This window comes from Astatotilapia calliptera, chromosome 12 (genome assembly GCF_964374335.1).
Source record: "Astatotilapia calliptera chromosome 12, fAstCal68.1, whole genome shotgun sequence".
Lineage (NCBI taxonomy): Eukaryota > Metazoa > Chordata > Actinopteri > Cichliformes > Cichlidae > Astatotilapia > Astatotilapia calliptera.
In genome coordinates this window covers 17,287,676-17,309,100 of record NC_137433.1, presented here as the reverse complement: position 1 = coordinate 17,309,100, position 21,425 = coordinate 17,287,676, and the positions used below count along the sequence as shown (strand labels likewise).

The 21,425-nt window shown below is 40.4% G+C and overlaps 1 protein-coding gene across 1 annotated transcript in view; it reads right to left on the bottom strand.

The window, feature by feature from the left end:
* The window catches only part of adgrv1 (adhesion G protein-coupled receptor V1), a 123,864-nt gene that overhangs the window by 78,304 nt on the left and 24,135 nt on the right, over nucleotides 1–21,425 (bottom strand). Inside the window, exons 33-74 of the mRNA XM_080309073.1 lie at nucleotides 20,886–21,381; nucleotides 20,439–20,745; nucleotides 20,063–20,272; nucleotides 19,509–19,639; nucleotides 19,281–19,380; nucleotides 18,982–19,161; nucleotides 18,698–18,861; nucleotides 18,342–18,429; nucleotides 18,083–18,106; nucleotides 17,275–17,353; nucleotides 17,053–17,191; nucleotides 16,752–16,893; nucleotides 15,715–15,980; nucleotides 15,328–15,503; nucleotides 15,089–15,216; nucleotides 14,766–14,947; nucleotides 14,515–14,661; nucleotides 14,336–14,416; nucleotides 13,937–14,201; nucleotides 13,136–13,258; nucleotides 12,080–12,302; nucleotides 11,738–11,942; nucleotides 11,439–11,585; nucleotides 11,083–11,338; nucleotides 10,424–10,626; nucleotides 9,767–9,943; nucleotides 9,338–9,523; nucleotides 9,072–9,251; nucleotides 8,793–8,957; nucleotides 8,573–8,693; nucleotides 8,372–8,495; nucleotides 8,145–8,283; nucleotides 7,827–8,012; nucleotides 7,500–7,735; nucleotides 7,164–7,312; nucleotides 6,834–7,032; nucleotides 6,463–6,682; nucleotides 6,112–6,351; nucleotides 5,789–5,938; nucleotides 5,461–5,681; nucleotides 5,096–5,375; nucleotides 4,820–4,963 (exon numbers count right to left, since the gene is read on the bottom strand). Coding sequence (XP_080165199.1) covers nucleotides 4,820–4,963; nucleotides 5,096–5,375; nucleotides 5,461–5,681; nucleotides 5,789–5,938; nucleotides 6,112–6,351; nucleotides 6,463–6,682; nucleotides 6,834–7,032; nucleotides 7,164–7,312; nucleotides 7,500–7,735; nucleotides 7,827–8,012; nucleotides 8,145–8,283; nucleotides 8,372–8,495; nucleotides 8,573–8,693; nucleotides 8,793–8,957; nucleotides 9,072–9,251; nucleotides 9,338–9,523; nucleotides 9,767–9,943; nucleotides 10,424–10,626; nucleotides 11,083–11,338; nucleotides 11,439–11,585; nucleotides 11,738–11,942; nucleotides 12,080–12,302; nucleotides 13,136–13,258; nucleotides 13,937–14,201; nucleotides 14,336–14,416; nucleotides 14,515–14,661; nucleotides 14,766–14,947; nucleotides 15,089–15,216; nucleotides 15,328–15,503; nucleotides 15,715–15,980; nucleotides 16,752–16,893; nucleotides 17,053–17,191; nucleotides 17,275–17,353; nucleotides 18,083–18,106; nucleotides 18,342–18,429; nucleotides 18,698–18,861; nucleotides 18,982–19,161; nucleotides 19,281–19,380; nucleotides 19,509–19,639; nucleotides 20,063–20,272; nucleotides 20,439–20,745; nucleotides 20,886–21,381 — 7,579 coding nt within the window. The remainder of the gene's footprint in view (nucleotides 1–4,819; nucleotides 4,964–5,095; nucleotides 5,376–5,460; nucleotides 5,682–5,788; nucleotides 5,939–6,111; nucleotides 6,352–6,462; nucleotides 6,683–6,833; nucleotides 7,033–7,163; nucleotides 7,313–7,499; nucleotides 7,736–7,826; nucleotides 8,013–8,144; nucleotides 8,284–8,371; nucleotides 8,496–8,572; nucleotides 8,694–8,792; nucleotides 8,958–9,071; nucleotides 9,252–9,337; nucleotides 9,524–9,766; nucleotides 9,944–10,423; nucleotides 10,627–11,082; nucleotides 11,339–11,438; nucleotides 11,586–11,737; nucleotides 11,943–12,079; nucleotides 12,303–13,135; nucleotides 13,259–13,936; nucleotides 14,202–14,335; nucleotides 14,417–14,514; nucleotides 14,662–14,765; nucleotides 14,948–15,088; nucleotides 15,217–15,327; nucleotides 15,504–15,714; nucleotides 15,981–16,751; nucleotides 16,894–17,052; nucleotides 17,192–17,274; nucleotides 17,354–18,082; nucleotides 18,107–18,341; nucleotides 18,430–18,697; nucleotides 18,862–18,981; nucleotides 19,162–19,280; nucleotides 19,381–19,508; nucleotides 19,640–20,062; nucleotides 20,273–20,438; nucleotides 20,746–20,885; nucleotides 21,382–21,425) is intronic.

Genomic DNA, 21,425 nt, shown 5'->3' with positions numbered 1-21,425 from the left:
ATAGTTTAACATAAGATGCAATGAAGGAAGCAGCTTACATTCCTTTAATTCCCAGAGCCAGTGTGTTCCCTCCCCTGCCCACTTGGGCCCCGTATCAGGCGAGTATGGAAGGCTGGATAGCCCATGACGGGTAAGATCCCACCTCGAAACCCTGGGACAACCTAAGGCAGGCACAGTCACGAATACTCTCGGACCTGACGGGTAAGACCGCTGGGCTAGGGTGGAGGTGGAAAGTGGCAAGTGGAGCCCTACCTTCTGGCTGAGGACAAGGAATGCTGCTATTTAAGGTAGGAAATCAGAATTTGGGTTAGTAAAGTTGGGGAGGAGAAAATTGACTGTTTAAAGGCAAAATTATGAAGGAGTCTGACACACTGTAAAAGCACCATATGCAAATTCACACACACAAACAGGAAATGCATTAAACTTATAAAGACAAGACAAGCTCATGGAGTTTAATGCATAGACACTGATTAAACCTGGCTAAGAACACAAACATAGGCAATGAAGAACAGCTTGCTATTTTGTATGAATGATACAAGGGTGCGAATGCTTAATAAAATACATTTGAGTTTGTAATTGAGGAATAGAATAAGCCATATGACAAAGGGAGTTATGAAAACGAAAAAGGGATTAAAGTAGTTTTAAAAAAGAGTGACTTAGGAGTGCTCTCGTACTGAGTGATCAACACTAGTGATCACTGTTGGAAGAAATAAAATGATTTAATGAGTTGGGAATGTTTAAACATATGTTTCTGTTGTTACAGCTTCTTGAGAGATGATTCAGTATGCAAATTAGCTGGAGTGTGTGGTGACGAAAGAACTTCCTGAGTGTGTGTGTGACTGTGACTTTCAGGAAGAGGAAGCATAGCAGAGACGAGAAGTGCAGATTGGGGTAGGAAATTTATAGTTTAGTGATATGTTGTTGTAAGGGGGTTTTATGCTGAATTGAAGTATGTTATAGAGCATAAGGGGGTGATTTTTGTGTGCAAATTGAGTGGTTTTAATGAGACTTTTGGTGTATTGAGGAGGTGAAATTATGTGGTGGCAAGATTTGTGTGTTTAAGGTTGTTGTGGTGATGGGTTGATTCTGTCAGGTAGGTTGTTGTTGTTTTTGTTTTAAATAGAGGGAGTTTTAGGAAACATGGACATGTCTAAAATTGGGCCCATTATTTTGTAACAGTGCACTTAGAGGAAACCTGTCAGGTGATTTTGTTTTGTTTTTATGAGCTAACAATCAGCTCTATTTTTCATTTCTGTTTTAAGCAGGCCTGCAACAGTGAATAACGGCGCTGAAAATTCTTGGGAGGAGCAAATATAAGGGGGCTTTCCAGATTACAATTGGCTGAGGAGAAAGCTACCTGGGGACTATTCGGGTCGTAAGTCCCTGTAAAAAGGATTTTATGCGAGTCAATCCAGTCCAAAAGCATAAAGAAATATTTTCCTATGGAAAATAAAAAATGACTGAGCTCATTTTGCTGAGGGTGGAGTATCTGATCGTGCGGGAAGCTCCACTATCAGCAAATATATGGTGTGACTGCATGTGAGTGAATGTGAGACTGTATGTGAGTAAGGATGAATTAATGTGGACAAACAATTTGTTTTTACCAGAGAAAATTTCTGTTTTGTTTTGTTGACTGGGGTTAGATTATGGGATTATAGTATATTGTTGGGAGAAGGCCAAATGCTAAAGGGGAAATATTTTTGATGTAACTCAAGTTACCATTAATTGTAGAAACACATGACTGATAACTGTTCTGTTTTAAGTTTATTTTTATGACATAGATTGGATCATGAGTGGGGAAAACTGAGCATTTTTAAGTTTTGTATAGTATCTTGACACATGAAATGTATCAAGATAAAGGGGGGTTTAGGGTTTAATAATTTAATTGTTTAATAATTTAGGATCATTTTAGGACCTTTTGGGTTTTTGATCATTTGGATATGGTAAAACTGAAACTGTTATTTTTAAGTTAAGGTTAAAGGATTAAAAGTGAACTTGTCACGGTTTGCGAGGCAAGCCGTGTGGAGTTGTAGAAAAGGACCCAAAAGGCGGCAGCTCTGGTGCAGGTGAATATTTATTTACAACGGTGGGCACAAAACAGCACTGGTGGAAAAACAAGAAACCGGAAACCTAAACTGGGTAAGCTAATAACACAAACCAGAAACGAGACGCAGGGAGACCGAGGGGAAACAACACAGACAAACCAGCAACTACCATAACAGAAGACACAACTTAAATACACCCAGAGCACGGGGAGAACACAGACATAACAGGCTGGGGGAAACATGGAATAAACACAAAGAGAGACGAGAGCTCATAAATACACAGAGGGGCACAAAGGGGTAAGAGTCACAAAGGAAAAAATACTTAGGGAACACCACAACAGGACACCTCAGAAAACCTGGCCTAAATAAGGAGCGAAAATACAAGGAACCAAGAATACTGGGCCAACATGGCCCAGGACCATGACAGAACTGAATCCTGTTTAGAAGATACAATGCCGGTTTTTCAAAGCTGTGAATAATTCTTAGAGGGAAAATTAGTGAGGATAATATGAGTTCATGAAGGATTGCACACGCTTACAGACACAGAGTTAAGAAACACACATGACAGTATTGATTCCAGGCAAAAGGCCTTAAATTCATTTAGCTTTTAACTGAACTTAAAGAAGGACCAAAGAGGAAGGAAAGCATATATTTTGGTTAAGTCTGATAAACTAGAATTAGGAGGTATTGTTACATTAAAAGGAGCAAAATGAAATAAAAAGGCTATACCAAAATGGGTTATAACATAGGAAATGTGAGGTTAAAATGAAGTTAACACATAGGAGTTGTTTCAAGGCAGCATTTACCTATGATGAAATGTATACAGGAGTAATTGCTTATATGCTTAAACTTAATTGATTAAAGTGGTTGTTTTCTTTTAGAGTAGAGGAACTTGCAGCAGCGACAATTTGTGCACAGGAGGTTGATGATCAGATAAGGGAAAATAGAGCGAGCAACCGGACGTGAAACCAGCGCTTAAAAGAATTTTAAAGTGATGAGTAACGTTGAAGAGTATACATAAATACAAGTCAATAAGTTAAGAAGATAATTAGGATCAGGCTTTTGATTAAAGAGTCCCAGATAGGATAAGTTAGGGAGATGCAAGAAAAGGTGTTTTGTTTCCTTTGCAGAAGATCTCGGCGACCACAGGAGGGGCGAGGATCCTGGAGATCTCGAGGTTCGAGACCACCAGAGAAGGGTCTGCGTGAGGACACAATGTATTGTGACCTCTGGTTTTCCAGAGGTCAAAAGGGGGAGTGTCGAGGAGGGAAATTATTTTACTGCTATTGTTAAATAATTGTCATTGCATTAATAATATAATCTGCAGCATGGATATTGCATTCCAAGGTTTGAACAGTGTGTCTTTCAGAAAGGCTAAAAGTCACAGGCTGACAGGAAACAGGCTTGCAGAGAGTTTGCACAAGCAGGAAGTTATTTTAAGCAACAGTATGATCATTGCTTTAACAATGTAACAGATAGCTTTAAGAAGGCCTTAAGATGCTTATGCACACAGTTATTATGTTTAGTAGAGGTTCTTGATTAAAACATTTATTTAGTAAAAGTCATATCCATAGTTTCAGTTCGATTATTACATATACGAGAGTGGTTTCTGTCTCTCTGTCTGGTGAGGGGTCAGGAGCTAGTCGCGAGGTGAAACAGGGTGCAATTGTGGTTAGCACACAGACGCGCACACACACACACACTCAGTTAGAGAATCATTTATAGGTGAAAGTTTAATCATGTTTTGCTGATGTTGCAAAGAGCAGTTTGTCGCAGAACTGCTGCGAGCATCCGGCAGTGACAGGAAGCACCTGTTGTGAAGATAGGAGACAATTGTTCTTTTAAACTGTGTCAAAAGTCGTTGTGGTTTTGATTTGATCTATGTATAAAATGTGTCTGTGACGTATGAAGGGGCGTCAGTAAACAAACCCTGATGCTATAAAATATCTGTTCATGCTTTGATTAAGTCGAAGACTACTTCCTGTCTGCGTACAGAGTTCTCTTCCCACACGTGTGTTCATTAAAATCATCGTTTGACTTCACCCGGCCGGATCGGTGTGGTTATTCTTCGATCACCTCTTGTACCCTTCCTCAATACTGAATCTTAACAAGAAGAAAAACTAATGACATGGCCACCTTGTTCACCTGATCTGAACCCCATTGAGTAGCTAAAACTAAAAACAAACTAAAAAATACTTCCAAAAACATTCAGCTTTGATATTAATGAGTTTTTTGGGTTCATTGAGAACATGGTTGTTGTTCAATAATAAAATTATTCCTCAGAAATACGACTTGCCTAATAATTCTGCACTCCCTGTAAAGTAGAAGGGTTATATTTAATGGTTATGTGTAAGATGTCATGTAAATTTAATATCTAACAACACCAGGTTCAGATACTTGTATTAAAAACAGATAAATGTACACAAAATAATCAATGACTCATCAATGCCTCACTTTGAAAGTTTTTCTTCAAATTTTAAATGATCTGAAAACCTATGTGGAGAGGAGTCAGATGAATACAATGCTAAATATCAAGGTTTGTCATCAAATGACTAGTAAAATGATATTTATTAATCAATTTTTGTCAATATCTGTGTAAATTACTCTACCCTGACTCAGAAAAACTGACACATAATTCCATATTTATAATGGAAAGAAATACCTGCAAACGCACACAGTGAGCATATCTCCAGGAGTGTCTTTCTCTGATAACTGGCAACAGTTTCTGTCTAACAGGTAAGCCATTTAAATATAGAAAAAAAATTACAATTCACCTCTGAGTTAGCAGCTTCTTCAGGTACAATCACTGTAGCAACTCTGGCCTCGTGAAGAAGGCGTGGCAAAGAGCCAAGGACGACACTGACAAGTCTAACATCAGTGAGCTCTGCGGTGATGCTTGCACCCACTGACAAAAATGCCTACGGTGGGAAGAAACAGGTGAAATAAACAAGGGATTCAAGATATTATAAACTATTCTATTGTAGAAGGTGTGTTCACTTTGTGTACGGGTAATTCTCTATACACGAGTCACTAAACGTGCTTTTTCTCACCTGGCTGCTGATGGGTAGAGAAATAGCACTGAAGCTCTGTCCCTCTTTTAAGAGCAGTCGTCCTTCAGCTTTTCCACCCAGTATCTCTGTTATGTCCATCACTTCATCTATCCCACCTGTGATCCTGTAGCCTACACTAGCATTGCCAAATAGCCCAGCAAGCCGTGTCACATTTATAACCATAGCTCTGCTGACCTCTGACCCCGAGCCTGTGACTACTATAAACTGCTGCTTGGAGTTCAAAGAAAAAACCCCATGAGGCTCATCGTTAGCAGGCACCCTGTGGGAGAGAGAGGAATAGTAATTTTAAGGTCATTCAGTCTTTGATTTTTCTACTACCATTTCTAACTGATCAAATAACAAACCTGATGCGAGCTCTGATCAGATTCGGGTTGGCATCCAGAGTACCCCCACCCTCCACAAATATGAGCTGAAGAATGTAGAGCTCCTCTAGCTCTGGCACTGTATCAGGCATCAGCTTAAGGATGATTTCTGCTTCTCTTTGGCCTTCCCAAATCATCACTGAGCCAGTTAAGGCTAGAAAGTCACCTGCAATATCTGAGTCACTCTGTATTCGCCAGTGCACCTGAGGATACGATATGGTTGTGTTTACAAAAGTAAAAGTATTATATTTTTCGTTTAAGCAGGATATTATTAGTAAACAGTAAATGTATATTTAAGATATGACCATACCGTGATGTTACCCATGACACCCTCTCTGCGCATAATCAGATAGGAAATGTTCAATGGGCCCTCTGCTTCTGTGGATTCATTGTAGACACGCTCTCGAAGCGCATCCTCAGTAAACTGGACGATACCATTGGGATCACCAAATTTCTCTATCTGACAGACAAAAAACATTTGGAGAAAAGGAATGATTGCGGTGCCGAGCTTAATTCCAGTACAACTTGCCTTCAGCGAAAAAAGTGCTCTGAAAGAGAAACTGTGCACAACAATATGAGCGAACTGATTAATGATGGCGAAATCAAGTTTGCAGTCATTACATGGTGAAATACCTTCAGTGTTATGGAACTAGCCTGAGGATCAACATCCATCTCTCCAGACAGAATATTGAGCTCTATAACAAATGTCTCTTCCACCTCTACTTCCCCATGAGGGAGAATCCGCAGCTCTATGGTGTGCGTGCTTTTCTCTCCATCCTTGAAGAACAGGGACCCGTTCACAGGTCCTCTAATGTCAGTATTGATGAGGGGAAGAGCCTCTCTACTGTTAGGGCCAAGGATTATCCAAGCAACCTGTGAAAAGAGAGGGCTAGTTTGAACTGTATGATGTCACCATGGAAACCAGCGTGCTCTAGCAGTAAGCTGCAATGATGCGATTTATTTTTATAGCATTGTTCCTCATACCGTTGCATTGCCCACAAGGCCGCCTGATCTCTCCAAAACCAGACTGAGTTTCAGAGTGGAGTTGGGATTGGCCACGGTGATTAGGCTTTCATTGAGGAAACGGACAACCCCGCTTGGAGAGTCGCTCTTACCGATGGTTACCCTCACAATATTTTGGGAGCCTAGAACGGCACCCTCTGTAGCTCCAACCAGCACAACCTCAAATACCTCTGCATATTCACTGGGGAAGGAGATTTACAGTAGTTGTAGAATGAAATAATGTCTTTTTTGTTAACTGTGTGTTTTCATCTAGGTGTGTATCTGTGTGTGGAATAAATATACTGTATACTTTAAGGTAGACTTGGAGATATTTTTTTAGTTATTCTTCTCACCTGTCCAGATCATCTATGATAGTGACATTAATGTAGCTGGTATTCTGTCCATGCACAAATGTCACTGAGCCATTATACAGGATATAGTCAACATCAGGTGCTGCGGTCAAGCTTCTAGAAAAAAACTGAGCAGAGACTCGCCCGTATGTGCCCAGTCTTCTCACCACTGGGATCAACAGGGTGCCAACATCCTCTTCAACTGGAAGCAAGAAAGGCATGATAAAAAAGAATTATTTATGCAGAAATAAACTTATAATTAAGTCAAACAGTTTGTAGCAAATTGTGCAACTTCAGCATTTTACAAGACAAAAAACTGCTTGCTTTTGTTACCTGTAATGTTAACATAGTCCTGCCTGAACTCCAGGATACCTTCAACATTATCATTCTGTAGTATGATGACAGCCAGAGAAGAGATGCTGCCTACGGCTGGAGGCTGGTCCAGTTGTAGACCTGACTCTCTCACAGTGTAGTCAACATCTCTGGCCACAAGAGGGAGACACAGAACAACTAGTTGCCTATGAACTCTTTCACATCAGCAGATATTTTAGGTCACTGGTATGCATGGATTTTTTTCTATTTGCATCCTTGCAATCAGCAATATCTATGGAATAACAGCACCGTCTCAACAAGATTATAAATCTAATGCACCTTCTTAACCTTTCTTACCTGATATTGTCTAGTGCCACTGCAGTGATGTTAACAAAAAACACCTCAGGCCCCTCTGGAAGACTGTCATCCAGGATATGCAAGGCCACTTGTTGCAACTTCTGGCCAGGGGTGAGTAGCAGCTGCCCTGAAGCTGGAGCAAAGTCCAGTCCACTGAGTGCTGTGCTACTTGATGACTCATAGGTCACCAACACACTTCCCTCATTGCCAAAGGAGCGAATGATACTCACATTAACCTGAAGAAAAGAAATTAAATTATATTGCTGTGGGTTATGAAACTACACCAGATGATACATCATGTACCAGGGTATTTTTTTATGACTTTACCATTCCTTCCTTCTCAGTTGTATTGATCTGGTTCTGGGTGAAAGAGAAAAGGCCATATGGGTTGTCGCTTGCTGCCATAATAATTCTGGCATGCCCGGCCGTGGGACTTATGTCCAGTCCTGCAGTAGCAGAGGTCAGTGTAAGCTGATACTCACGGCGCGTCTCAGGAAGTTCATCATCCAAGACCTAACATCAGAAAAGATGTGACTGTGATAATTTTATGGAAATCCCTTGTCATTACGTTATTATTCTGCTTTTTGTCCTCAAATAAACAGATAAAGACAATGCCACAATTTTCCAATGAACACTGCTCAATACCTTAATAGTAATGGTAGCAGTAGACTGTCCATCTCTCATAGTCACAGTGCCAAAGATTGCTTCAAACTCAGAAACTGCAGCTGGAGTGATATTCCAGTACACCTGTACTTCTCCAAACACACCTGGCCCTCGCACAAGGCTGGAAGAAGGAAACACATTGCATGACAAGTTTTTCAATTGAGACCTCTTGTTTGTCTTCACAGGTTGAATCAGGACAATTATCTCACCTGACTCTGGCACTCCCATTGTAATTCCCCTGAGGTTCTCCAATGAGGATGCTCCTAGAGGACTCCGCTATCCCAATAATCCCCAGGGCAGCTTTGTCACCCCTGATAGTGATGGTGGCCATACCTATAGAGGACTAGATCGATGATTACTGAATTCAAAATGTGCACCTGCATTTTGACATTTTATTTTCGCATACTAACCATTTAAGGGGTCTATGACAGCACCACTATCTGCAGGAAACAGCTGTACAGTGAAACGCTCTTCTCCTTCCACTACAGTGTCAGCAAGGGCTCTGATCACAAATGACTTCATAGATTCAGTCTGAAACGTAAAGGAGAATTAAAGAAGAAACTTACTACTACTTACAGATTGAGACTACAAACTGGTGGATACTTGAAGTCGCCTTTTTTTCTACTGTACCTCATTGAAGACGAGAGTTCCATTTAAAGGTGAGAGGTCCCCTGCAGCGTGGACTTCCAGCTGCCACACCAGTGTCACTGCACCCACACCTGCCATACTGCGCAGCACTGTTAGTGTTGCCACAGCAGATGGATCATCCACAAACTCTGGTTCACTGACGGCAACCTTGGAGAGGATTAGGCAAGATGATTATTCATGTTGTTTACTCTACACTGAATAGAACAATAACTGTCAGTTTTAAGTTTGAAATTGATGCCAACAGAGATGTTTTAGTTTCACCTCTCGTTTCTGAAATCCAAATCGTCCGAGTGGCGAGTCATTTGATGGAATATTTACAGTCGCTGAGGTCACTTTTCCGAGTCGAGCACCACCAATCACACGCAGCAAATTCACTGTGAAGGTCTCCAAAGGCTCCACCTGTTCATCGTCTATGATGGTGATAGCAATTGTGGCTTCTCTCTAGAAATAGTTGAGTAGCCTCATATAGTGACTTCATGTGATATTTATTGTGAATTAATTTCAACACGGGACCAATATTAACTCACTTGCCCATCCTGAAAGGTGATGTTTCCAGAAAGGGGGTTGAAGTCATTAAGATCGGCAGTGACTGGTTGAGCTTCCCAGTAGACAAGAAGTCTTCCAACTGTACCGGCGAGTCGCAACACTGATAGTAGGAGAACATTGTCTGGTGGTGGTATCTCATAGGCCAGGATGACACTTCCAGCTATATCCTAGACAAGAAATTCAGAAGAAATTTTCAATGACTAAGAAATTTTGAAATAAACATCTTTAAGGATGTTACTGTTTATTATTAATTTAGATATTTTTTGATGTTTCACAGTTGCATTACTTACTTATTTCTTTATCACAAGCTTTTAAAAAAAGCCTTCTATGTATCAAATTGGAGGTTTCCCAACAACCTCAATAATTCAGTGTCAAGCTCACCTCTCTGTAATGTCCTATGCTCACCTCACCTCAGAAACATTGAACTGGAGAATCCCTCGGGGATCATCATTCTCCGGGATCGTGATCTCTGCTACCTCCATACCAGGTCTCTTCACACTGGGCTGCCCTGCTCCAACTGACTCACTAACGAGCTCCACCTTAGTGATGTTTACCAGGAAACTCTCTGCCAGCTCTGGGATATCATCCTTAGAAAAACAAATGCATACATGAAAACACGAAATAATAGAAAACCGTTATTCAAATTCACAATGATTTTTATAAACCTTAAGATGTGAAAACAACAGTAACCTCAAACTGTGCAAATTTAATACAAATTTAAATAAGGAAGGCTATGAGAAGCGATAGTTTAATGAGGATTATTGGTTGTTTATACCCTGATTGAACAGGACACAACAAGCAAAACAATTTAAAGTCTAGTGTTTAAATAGAACCAGGTCTGTTCTCTGTTGATCCTGAGTGTGAATGGTTGTTATTGCAGAATTAGTAAGATAAAGAATCTGATTTAATATTTTCACCTATTTAAGTAAGCATGCTCACAGTTTTTTTTCCGTATAATAACAATATTTTGGTCCTATTTGCTACCAAATGTGGACAGAAGCTAAACTATATCCTGTTTCTTCTCTAAGTAGAGAAGAAACAGGTGTTGCTCATCAGCACATCCTTACCGGTAGGATTGTAACAGTAACAAGGGCCACGGTAGCACCATTTATCATGATGATGGTGTCATCTTTGGAAACGTAGTCTTGTCCTGCGGTGGCTTGGTTGGAGGGGGGGTTGTATAGAGCTGGCCTGGTTGTGTAATAGATTGCCACCTCACCTGAGGAGCCCTGCTCCCTCACAATGGAGAGAGTCACATTGGTTGGAACCCCTGCAGGTTGAAAAGAAATTGCGTTGTGGTAAATAAGTCAGTAATAAAACACAACAGAAATAATTACAAATCCATTCTACATACTGTATAAATGTATAGAAGACCTGTAGGTTAAGAATATTTCAAAGACTTTTACTCTACGATTCAGGCTTCCCTGGCATGGCTGGAAATCGCAGCAAATCTCTTTTACGGTAAATCTCAGTGTGATTACTGTAAACTGACCACAAAAGTAAAAATTTGATATTCTGTGATTTTTCAAGAAAGTCTCAAACACAGCAAGCTAAATTAACAGAAGCTGCGACTGAGGAATGTATTTAAATAAGTTAACAATAATTTATCTAAAATTAATTACACTACATCAAACCTCTTTCACTGAGATCCAATAAAAACCCACATTTACTGACTGAGCCTCGTTCAATAATCCACCCATCCATTTATTTTCACAGAAATTCTTACTCTGTGGTTCTTGTGTTAGTGTAAACTGGGAGTCGAGATGCCATCCAATCACTCCATAGGGAGAACCATTTGGTAAGATGGTGAGTTGAGCTTGAGCCCGTCGCTGGTCAATGACTGCAGCCTGTCGTAGGTCTTGAAGTCCCACAGTGGTGACATCACGGAGGGTGATTGTGACATACTCCTGTAACTCTGGGACACCATCTGCTCTAACAGCCAGTGATATGATAGCTACTGTTTGACCCTCTGAAAAAGTAACCTGTGATAGAAAATAACGTTTTACATTAAATGACATTAAATTCATAACATGTTGTCAGTACATCATGTGTTTTATGTATAACAGAGGAAGTGTTGCTCACCACTCCTGAAGTTGGATAAATGTCTGCCAAACTGCCATTGGCAGCCCAGTGAACAGTGAGTCTGCCAAAACTCCCTCTTCTTCTCTCCACACTTAGAGAAATTTGATTATCTTGCTCCAACTCCTCCAACTCCATAGACAGAGAGTTCTGTAGAGATGCAATAACAAATACTTCTAGATTGCAATAAAACACATTTTATGTATTCAGTATATTGCAAATAAATAATTTGAGACAATAACAAGATAGACATGTTAAGCAAATGCACAAGCCATCTAATATCAAAAGGTTTATCCTCCTACCTGAGCAAAGCCGATGACTCCGTAGGCATCATCGTTGGTTGGGACAATTACTTTCACCTGACCACCAAATCCAATCTCAGCTCCACCTTTTGGATTCTTCAGCCTGACCAGGAACTGCTCCTGCACCTCAGGGATGTCATCATCTATGATGTTCAGGGCTATCTCCAGCTCACTATCACCTGGCGCAAAGTGCAACTCCCCAAAACTGAATGTGAGAAAGTAAAGGAAACACAACAAGCATTTCAGAACTCTCTTTGATGATATGCTTCTTTTTTTCTGAAGAAAAACTACTGTGTCTTCACCTTGTATAATAAAATGTACAACTTCACACAATCTGAATACCTGGGTATGAAATCAGAGTGATTGGAGACCGAAGTGAATTCATAAACAGTGGAGCTATTGTCCTCAGAAGAAGCCAAGAGGATCTTTGTGATATTGAAGTATGGAACCATGAGAGAGGAGAAGCTAATGGCTGGAGGGGCCCTGAGGATGATGGTGAACAGCTTTACATCAGGCCTCCAGGAGTACAGCGTTGAACCATTTCTACCAGCTAGCAGAGCATAAGCTGTGAAAAAGAGAAAAGTATTTAAGGTGTTTGAATGCCACATAGAACACAGTTTTTCAAACCTCAGACTTTAAGTGAGTTTACGTCATTATTGAAAAAACTGTGTACAGTACAGTATACAGTCACATGAAAAATGAAACTTTCACAGTACTGTGGAGAAATACACACCATGATTCAGTAGTTTGTGGAGCTACCTTTAGCAGCAAAAACTTGAAGTAATCATTTTCTGCATGACTTTATCAGTCTTGTATCCTTGCAGAGGAATCTTGGCTTACTATTCTTTACAACATTGCTTCAGTTCATTGAGGTTTGTGGGCATTTATTTATGGACAGTATCTCAAACATGGCACTGTGCATTATGGCCAATTTGGTCTTGTTTATCCAAAGGACATTGTTCTAGAAGTCTTGTGGTTTGCTCAGAGGCAACTGAACAAACCACAATGGTGCCATATTCTTTTCAAAGAGAGGAGGCTTTCTCCTGGCAACCCCTCCGGGCAAGCTAATTGGACTGTCATGAACGTTAACATTTAACAAGCTAACTGCGGCCCTTAGAGTCTGACATGTAGCTCTTAGTTTTTTTGCAATTTCTCTGAGGTCTTTTTGCTGAGACATCCACTCCTGGGAAGATTTTGGCATTGTGTTAACATGCATCTGAATGCTAAAATGCTAAAGACAAAACCTTGTTTCTTTGTGTGTTGCTGTATTTTTAGTATCATTATCCTAGTGAATGAGGAACTGTCATCCTATGAGTACTGTCCATCACACGACTGTTCTCCAGATATTTACAGACAACAGTGTATCATCACACGGCAGTTTGTGACAGTTGTGCTTACCGATTCCAGAAGGATCAGTGAAGGAATGAATAGATGTGAGGCCAGGGTGAGGAATAGACTGATGGAGTTGTGGTGAAGCCTGCTCTGAGCTCCATTGTAACACCTCACAGGATGGAAACAGACCTGAAAAAATACAGGCACATGAAAACAAATACAGACTTAAGTTCTTTCACACTAGAATAGCATGTTTGTGTAAAAAGAAACCACTGGCCTCGCTGACACACCCAGGACTGACAAATTACAAACTCTGGGCCAATGTGTGGCTCTGCTCCGCTCCACACTAAGGCATTCCCCATAAACCCACAAGGGGTCTGAACCAAAAACACTCTGTGCTTTTTTTAGACTCTGAAGGATTATGTCTCGTCAAAATATACAGAGCATAGTATAAATACATGGGCCTAGTCGACATGGTAAATTTTGCAAACTTAACTGAGACAACAGAACAATGTAATAGATACAAATATTTCTGTTTTCCTTCTGGAGTATCAGCAGTTTGTTTGTACTAAGCTAACCAAGATCTAACCGCTGCCCAATACACACAAACACTACAACCAGAAAAAATGGCATCTCATTGCTTCAAAAACCAAACCATCATTTTGGCATACTGCAGATTACACGCACTTGATTAAATGTGGTAAATATGCAATCTCTGCGCCAGTGTTTTAGGAATTTATGTGTATTTCATTCCAATTCTGCTTAATTCTTCTGGTCACCTATCTTCAAATATGGATATACCTGAATTTAAATTCAAAATAAAACTTGCACCATTCACACATTTCATGCCAAAGCAGGAAAGATCACCTTCAACAGCAACCAACAGAAGAATTTCCTCAGTTCTTCTGTTGATTTTCTCCACCTGACTTGCTCTGCCAGAAAGCGGGAGAGGCTGTGGATTCTGAAATCTTCCACTGGTCCACCGAAGCAGGAAGCAGCTCGCATTCTGTCTGTCTATGCACACCAGCAAGTAGGGAGTGTCTGCACGAGTTAACGTAGTTGCACTGAGGATGTCCTGTTTGAAGTCAAGAGTCTGGTGAAGCGTAAAAGAGCCTCCAGTCCAAATGAAAATCTGCAGCATCAAGGAGACGAAAGTAATTTCAGTCATAAAAGGTTCTGAATACCTTACACGAGGAACATCTGCATATTTGTAATAATTTTGACATTAAAGTAAATAATTAAGTCTGTTTCAGTGGTCATCGTCACCTGGCTTGACGCTATCAGATAATCTCTGCCTTCAGTGGAGAAGTGTTTCACATTCAGGGCTTCAACACCCAAGACTTGTTCCTAAAGAAATCAAATTATGCAGACATAATGCAAGAAGTGTTATAGTAATGTAAGAAAACTTGATAGAAATGTTGTATTATTATTGGGTTCAGAATTACCAATGTGATATTGAGATCCTTCTGCAATTTAAAGATGCTGAGGTTGGCAGCAGGGGAGAAAGGAAGGCCACTATGTGTAATGCCTATGTAGGTAGAACCATTTATTGCAAACCCAACACATCTGCCTGGGTCCTGAATCGTAACAGACTGTAACAACAAAAAGACAAAGAGATTTTTAAGCTAACAATGGAGGTGCTGCTTAATTGTACCAGGACCACCACGCTGTTTTAGATACAGTGTTGCTAACATACCTCTACTGGCACGAAAACACCCTGCCATCGATACAAAGTGGCCAAGGTGTGAGAGGATCCAACAGTGGGCCTCATATCTAGCCTCACAGCCAGCAAGGAAGGTCCCTCAGGAAGTGAGCACCAAGCAGAGGTTGGACTGTCTTCAAAGGTCTGATACACGCCTATGACTGGCACGTAACCCCCTTAAAGAAAAGAGAAAAAAGGAATCATAAAAAAATAACAAACAATGGAACAAAATAAAGGAGCCAGAATAGAAAAGAGAGGAATTTAAGAGACTTTGGTAGGTTGCGGTGGCTTAAAATTTAAACCTTTATTGGTCTGACCTGAGGCAACAGCTGTGCCAGACTGAATCTCCCATTCCACGCTGACTGCTGACTCCAAACCATTACTGCGAGACACAGTGAGGAAGACCGCTCTGCCACCTTCCTCTGCAACAATTTCAGTGCTAGTTCTGTACAGATAACACAAAATGAAGAGGACTAGGTATATAAAAGAGTGTCTGAGCACACTCAGAAACATCTTTTCAAAGTTTATGATGGTTTTAATGCATCTGTGCTCAGACCTGTTGAGAGAAGGTCCAATTCGAAACAGGCCAGAAGGAGCTAAGTTCTCCAGGACGGTGATGAGAGTTTGGAGCTGGTCACCGAGCCGTGCACCTCCTGTTGGGCTTGACAGGGTCACTCTGAAGGTTTCATTCCCTTCAGGTTCAGCATCAAGCATTACGCTAATCTCCAGCATCTGAAACAGCACAAATGTGAGTCATCATTAATCAGAAAACGCACACCACACAATTCTGAAATGATAAATTGATAATTATTGTGATTACAGATGACTACTATAAGGTGCAATTTTAAGGCTTGGAATGGAAAATAAAAGGAAAACTGACACACGTGTATGGATGTTTTCTAACGCATCAGTTTGTATGCTGTAAAAATCTCATTTTGTTCACCTTAAATCTGACTCCATCCTCGAGGACCACAAACCCGTGTGTAGGTATCAAATCGCCCTCCGCTTGGGTGCCGTTGGCATCAGTGATGGTAAACTGAACAGATACGGTGCCAAATGTGCCTTCCTCTGGGTTTCGAACCACATATAGGTTGGCCACACTCTCACTCAGCCCTGACAGAGAGGTGGGCTCTCTCAACAGGAAATGCTTGGTGGTGTTAAATGAAATTACACCATGTCCATCATCACTGGCCAGTATAGTTACAGTTGCTATAAGAAAAGAAATAAGTAGTATTATATTGATCAAAGATTCTTACCTATCGGACATGATGATGTCATCATGTTACCAAGCCACCTACTACCAATTGACTAAAATGACCTGTTTTTAGCATTTACGCACCTATAACATGTTATGAAAATCATTTCAAGTTAACAACAAGAACATCTCGTTTATATTCACAAATGTTGATTTACTATGACGCCATAACATCGCCTAGCAAAAGCCTAGCAACAGGCACAATGTTTTTTCTACATATGAGTGCACTAAGTACATCAGTTTACCAGCAACACAAACAGACCAAACAATACTGTAACATGGACATGTATTGATTTATTAGCTATTAATAATAATAATAATAATAATAATAGCAAACCAGGTGTCTTTATTATATATTTCTATATCTAATGCAGTGTAAATAACTTTAAGCTTAATAAGCTTATTTGAAGCTTATTTGTAGTGACTTTAACAAATACTTACCAGTTAACTGCAATATTAAACGCTTGAAGATGTTGGTATAGTCACCATTTTCAATATAAAACTATTCACTGACTTGAGATGGCCTGATACACATTTTTAAAATTGTACAATTTCTGTAAATCCTGCCATCAAATCAGTAACAAGTATTAGCTATTGTAATGGTTTAAACTTTTATATCAAATTTTAAACTGAAAGTCTTGACTTTTTAATTGAATATGGCCTATAAGCTGCCTTAGGCTGCTGAGTTAAAAAAAAAAAAAATCACAGCATTTTATTTTACATACCCGTGGTATTGGTGCCCAGCTGCAGCCCGGGAGAAGGCTTGGACAGGATGAGCTGGAATCTCTCAGCACTCTCTGGAAAGGCATCATCGGTAATCTGCACTTCTACAAACTTATACCTTTCACCATCAGCAAAATGGATCACCTTGGTGGAGACAGGGCACCTTAGTTTAAAAACTTGTTCATCTTGTTCAGAACTGAGAATCGCTTTTAGATGAAAGGCAATTAAAGATATTACAATTTCAATACATTTTGTCCTTGTTAATACTCAAACATTTCTCCAGGTCGCTGATGCTGTGCTTACCGTTTCACTTGTATTGTAGTCCAGCTCCTTTTGAGCTTCCAGGTTCTGAGCGAAGAAGGAAAGAGAAACATTTCCATGTGTTCCCTTATTCCTGTAGGCAACTAGAGTCAGAGACCCTATTGTTTCATTCACTTCAAACCTGAAAACCAAAACACATTTTTTATTAGAGCATCTACAAATCATCTACAGAACATCTGAGTTATTTCTGGATGCTTGTCTTACACAGTGTTTGTCCATTCAATGACTCCTCTGATTCCATCATTAGCAGCAATGCTGACTTCTGCCACCAGACCCTGTGTGTCTGGGAAAGACACCACATCACAGACGGAATGAATGACGACCTTAAGGTTGTCATGTTTACCGTGGTAAATAGCAGTGATTTCTTTCGCCTGTAACTACAGCGCAAGCACCAAGAGCAATAGAGTGTATTGAGAAAGCAGTAGAAGATCTATCTTCTGTCATGCTACATTTAAGAGAAGGATTATAGCTAAGAATCACCTCTTGTAAGTGCCTTGTGAGTCTGAGGAGCTAAGTCTTTTGGGTGGACTGATTTATGACCTCTTGAAGAGTCATTTCCCATTGACTCTGTGGCCAAGACACTGGGAGGCCAGCTACGGGTTTAGTTTGGCTTTCTCTTTCCTCACCACACAGGGCTACTCGGCTCCCTCCAAATCCCCAGGCTTCCTCAATCATGGAAAGCATCAATCTCGCCATCCAACCCACATAATGATTGCTGCCAAAAGAGCTGCCGTGTGTTTACAGTGCGTCTCCAGGCAGAAGGCTGATAGTATTCTGAGAACCTCCAAGTGCTATTCTGCCTGTAGTATTCTGTCAAGTCATCACTTTCTAAACTTACTCATTCATAAATTGGCCTGAGGTTTGGATTATGCAGAAGCAGTAGCAATAACTACCAAGCTCTTTCATGGTGCATTTTAAAAATAACTATAATGTTGAGATTCAATGTACCATAAACTATTATTGTGCATCAGTTACTATTAGATTTTGGGCATTGTGAGCATTTTATTTTTACCTGACAATGTGCAATACACAACCTCTACTCATCAGACAGAGCAAGAGAAATTATGGAAAAGAAAAGAGGGATTTTGTGAAATTACGCAAATGATATTTTGGACAAGAGCGGTAAAATCTAAAAGAAACAAAACAGCAAAACTTTTTTTAATGTAAATTGACAAAGAAGTTATAACATTGTATTTTATGGTCAAAGTTAAGGATAAGTTAACATAACTAAAACTAAGCAGTGACTGGAGCACTCTCACAGTTTTCCATACCTAGCTGGGGAACAGTTGCGAGGGTCGTGATGAGCACTGCTGATGTTATGTTGACCAGGAAGAATTCCTGCAACTCTGGGATGTCATCCTAATAAAACAAAAAAAAATGTGAACTTACAAATCAAAATTAATCTGCTCCAAAAAAAGTGAACAAGATCTTATTTTATCATCTTGTCGAGCCAGTTCAGCATCGCAAACATTCTGCACATACACCTAATAACAATGAGAAGAAAGTTCAAAGGGTATATAATTACTGAGGCACAGTGGGAAGAGTTCACAGTGGTGAGTTATAAAACAGTGCTGTCAAGTTTGATGAATGGAAATGTCGCATTATGGGAGGCAGTCACAGGTTTTACCTCCAGTATGGTAACAGGGATGGCAACAGAAGTCTGTCCCTCCTGAAGAATTACGTAACCGGTACCGGAGATGAAGTCTTGTCCCGGCTCAGCTAGAGCCCCTTCTACCTGGGATAGGTTTTGCACAGAACCTCTTATAACCTCATAGGTGATATTCACTGCCCCTGTACACACAAAAATAAGGTTTATCTGTAAAAAGTGGATACAAAACTTTAAGAGGTATACAGGAATTAATTTGTTAGAATGTTTCTCCTTTTTTTTAAATTCATAGTTGAACCACTGACCAGAGGCTCCAAACTCTCTGTTGATGTAGATCTTTATAATCTGTTCTCGTTCCTCTGTGGTCACTCTAAGAGATGTTGGCGCAATAGTCAGCAGGCCATAGGGCTTATCGCTGGTGTCCACAGTAATCACTGCCTCACTGCCTTGAGCATCAAGGGCAGCATGGCCCGTCACCACAACACCTGTGTAGAAGTCAGTTTATTAAGTCTGCAGGGAAGAGTTATTTTTGGTATTTATAGTTTGCACACAAAGATACGCCACACAATTATCAATCAAATAGATACTAAGTGGAGTTTGTTACCAAAGGTTTGTATGTTGGACAATGAAACTCTGTATTCATCTTTGTTCTCTGGGGTGGCATCATCAAGAAGCTGAAGGACTATGGTATCATTCAATTCTCCCTATAAAACACATTCACAGAACATACAATTACTCCTCGAGGTGCCCAATTACAGACGGTAATTACACATTTGTGCTTTAACTGTGAAATAAACATGGTTGACTATGATTCTGCCACAAAACTATTTACCTTGGTAAAGAACAGGGTTCCTGAGGTTTGGGTGAAGGTTCGGTGTACAAGCGGCCCTTGTATAGTCCAATCCACAGTAACATTACCCAGACCTGGAGCCGTTCTCAACACTAAGAGGGACAGCTTTTCACCTGTAAGGTAAAACATAATGTCTCTAACGTTTGCAATCAAGTGTAACCTGAGTATAACCTTTTTTTAAAATTATATGCCCTTATTTCCAATGTTTAGTAAATTCAATGCAAGCCACAAATGAGAAACTTTAAATTTCAAATCAGTCTGAAACATGCATTTATCTTATAGATGTATTTCTTGTAGTTTTTGAACATGGTTAGATTTATGGACTTCTGAATTGAATATTATTATACTTGTTTTAGTTGTATGGAAATCTCAGTTGATCACGTTTCTAAGTCAATATATAAACAGAAAACCGGCAGCATGCTGTGTATTCTCTGATTCCTAAATAAATATAAATAATAATATGAGGCGGACATGGTACACACACCATAAAGAAAATATTGAAGCACATTTGCAAATTACAAAACACAGCCATCCACCTTCTCTGGCGATGATAGAGCGGGAGCCTGAATGGAATCCTACTATCCCAGCCACGTTGTCATTGGCCAGTATCACAATGGTTACAGTGTCAGAGCTGGGCAGGATTCGACTTCCTCCAGCCGTATTTACAAGTCCAATCATTAGGCTCTCATTGTCCTCGGGTACAGCATCATCTCTGATTACGATCTCTACTGTCTTCTTTAAAGAACCTGCAGACAGACAGGAAAAAAGACAAGCCACATAGCCTAAGTGTTAGATGTTCTTCTAATCCACCAGATTATTAGGTCTGATAAGGACCTGACACTGGACCACTGGATACCCACTTAATAGAAAGCTGTCCTAAAACTATTACTCATTGTTGAGTAATGCACATACCATCAAAGACCAGAGTTCCTCCAGTCCCCGTAAAGTCGGCATCTGGTGAAGCCTCTCCTCCAACAAAGCTCCATTCTACAGTGACTGTACCCAGATTCCCTCCTCTCCTCTCTATAACCAGAGGCACAACCATAGGCTCCTCTCGAACTTCTAGATAGAGCCCCTGATTAGTGGTGTTGGGACTGAGGCTGTAGATCAAAAATACCCCAAATGCATCTCCATTCACCCCTATAGTGACTACTGCTTTGTCCGGTTGACCAACTGAGGGCAAGTTCTTCTGTGGTACGGTCAAATTTATTAGCTCGACCTTCAGACAACACATGATAAAGAGGTTTAATTTTTACAGTTTCCCATAAAACTCTAATGACAGCAAATACAGAATTTATTCCAAAGAAGTTAAACCATCATTAATGTAGAATAAACATACAGCATATGATTGATTTTTACCTTTAATATCTGAATGGAGAAGCTCTCATCCATTTCAGGGAAAGAATCAGTCAAAATCAGGACTGTGAGGTTTGCAACCACTGATCCATCATCCATGAAGGCTCTTTGAGCCGTCACAGGGGTGTAATCACTTCCTGCCACAGCCTGGGAACTGAACAAGACAGCAGCTGCAGTCATGTTTTTTACATAAGTCATAACTTGGGACTGAGAGGTCAATTGGTCAGCCCCTGATGGCACCCAAGTGCAAGATGGGGTCCCACTTGATGACAGAGAGAAGGCCTGGCATGCACGCTCTCTCAGACAAGCAGCAGCACATGCAGCCAGGAGGTCTCTCTGACCGGTGAGGTTAAATGTCTTAAGGAGTGCAGCAGCTGGAACGCCTGGTTTTGGAACGTTGTAGTACATAGACAGATTCTGGCCTTTATCCTGAGCCATGCCAACAATGTCAATTTCAGAGGTGCTGTACATGATCTCCAAGCGACCAAAGTGACCATCCCTGTAATAAAGACAACGGTGATTACAACAGAACGACAGCAGAGA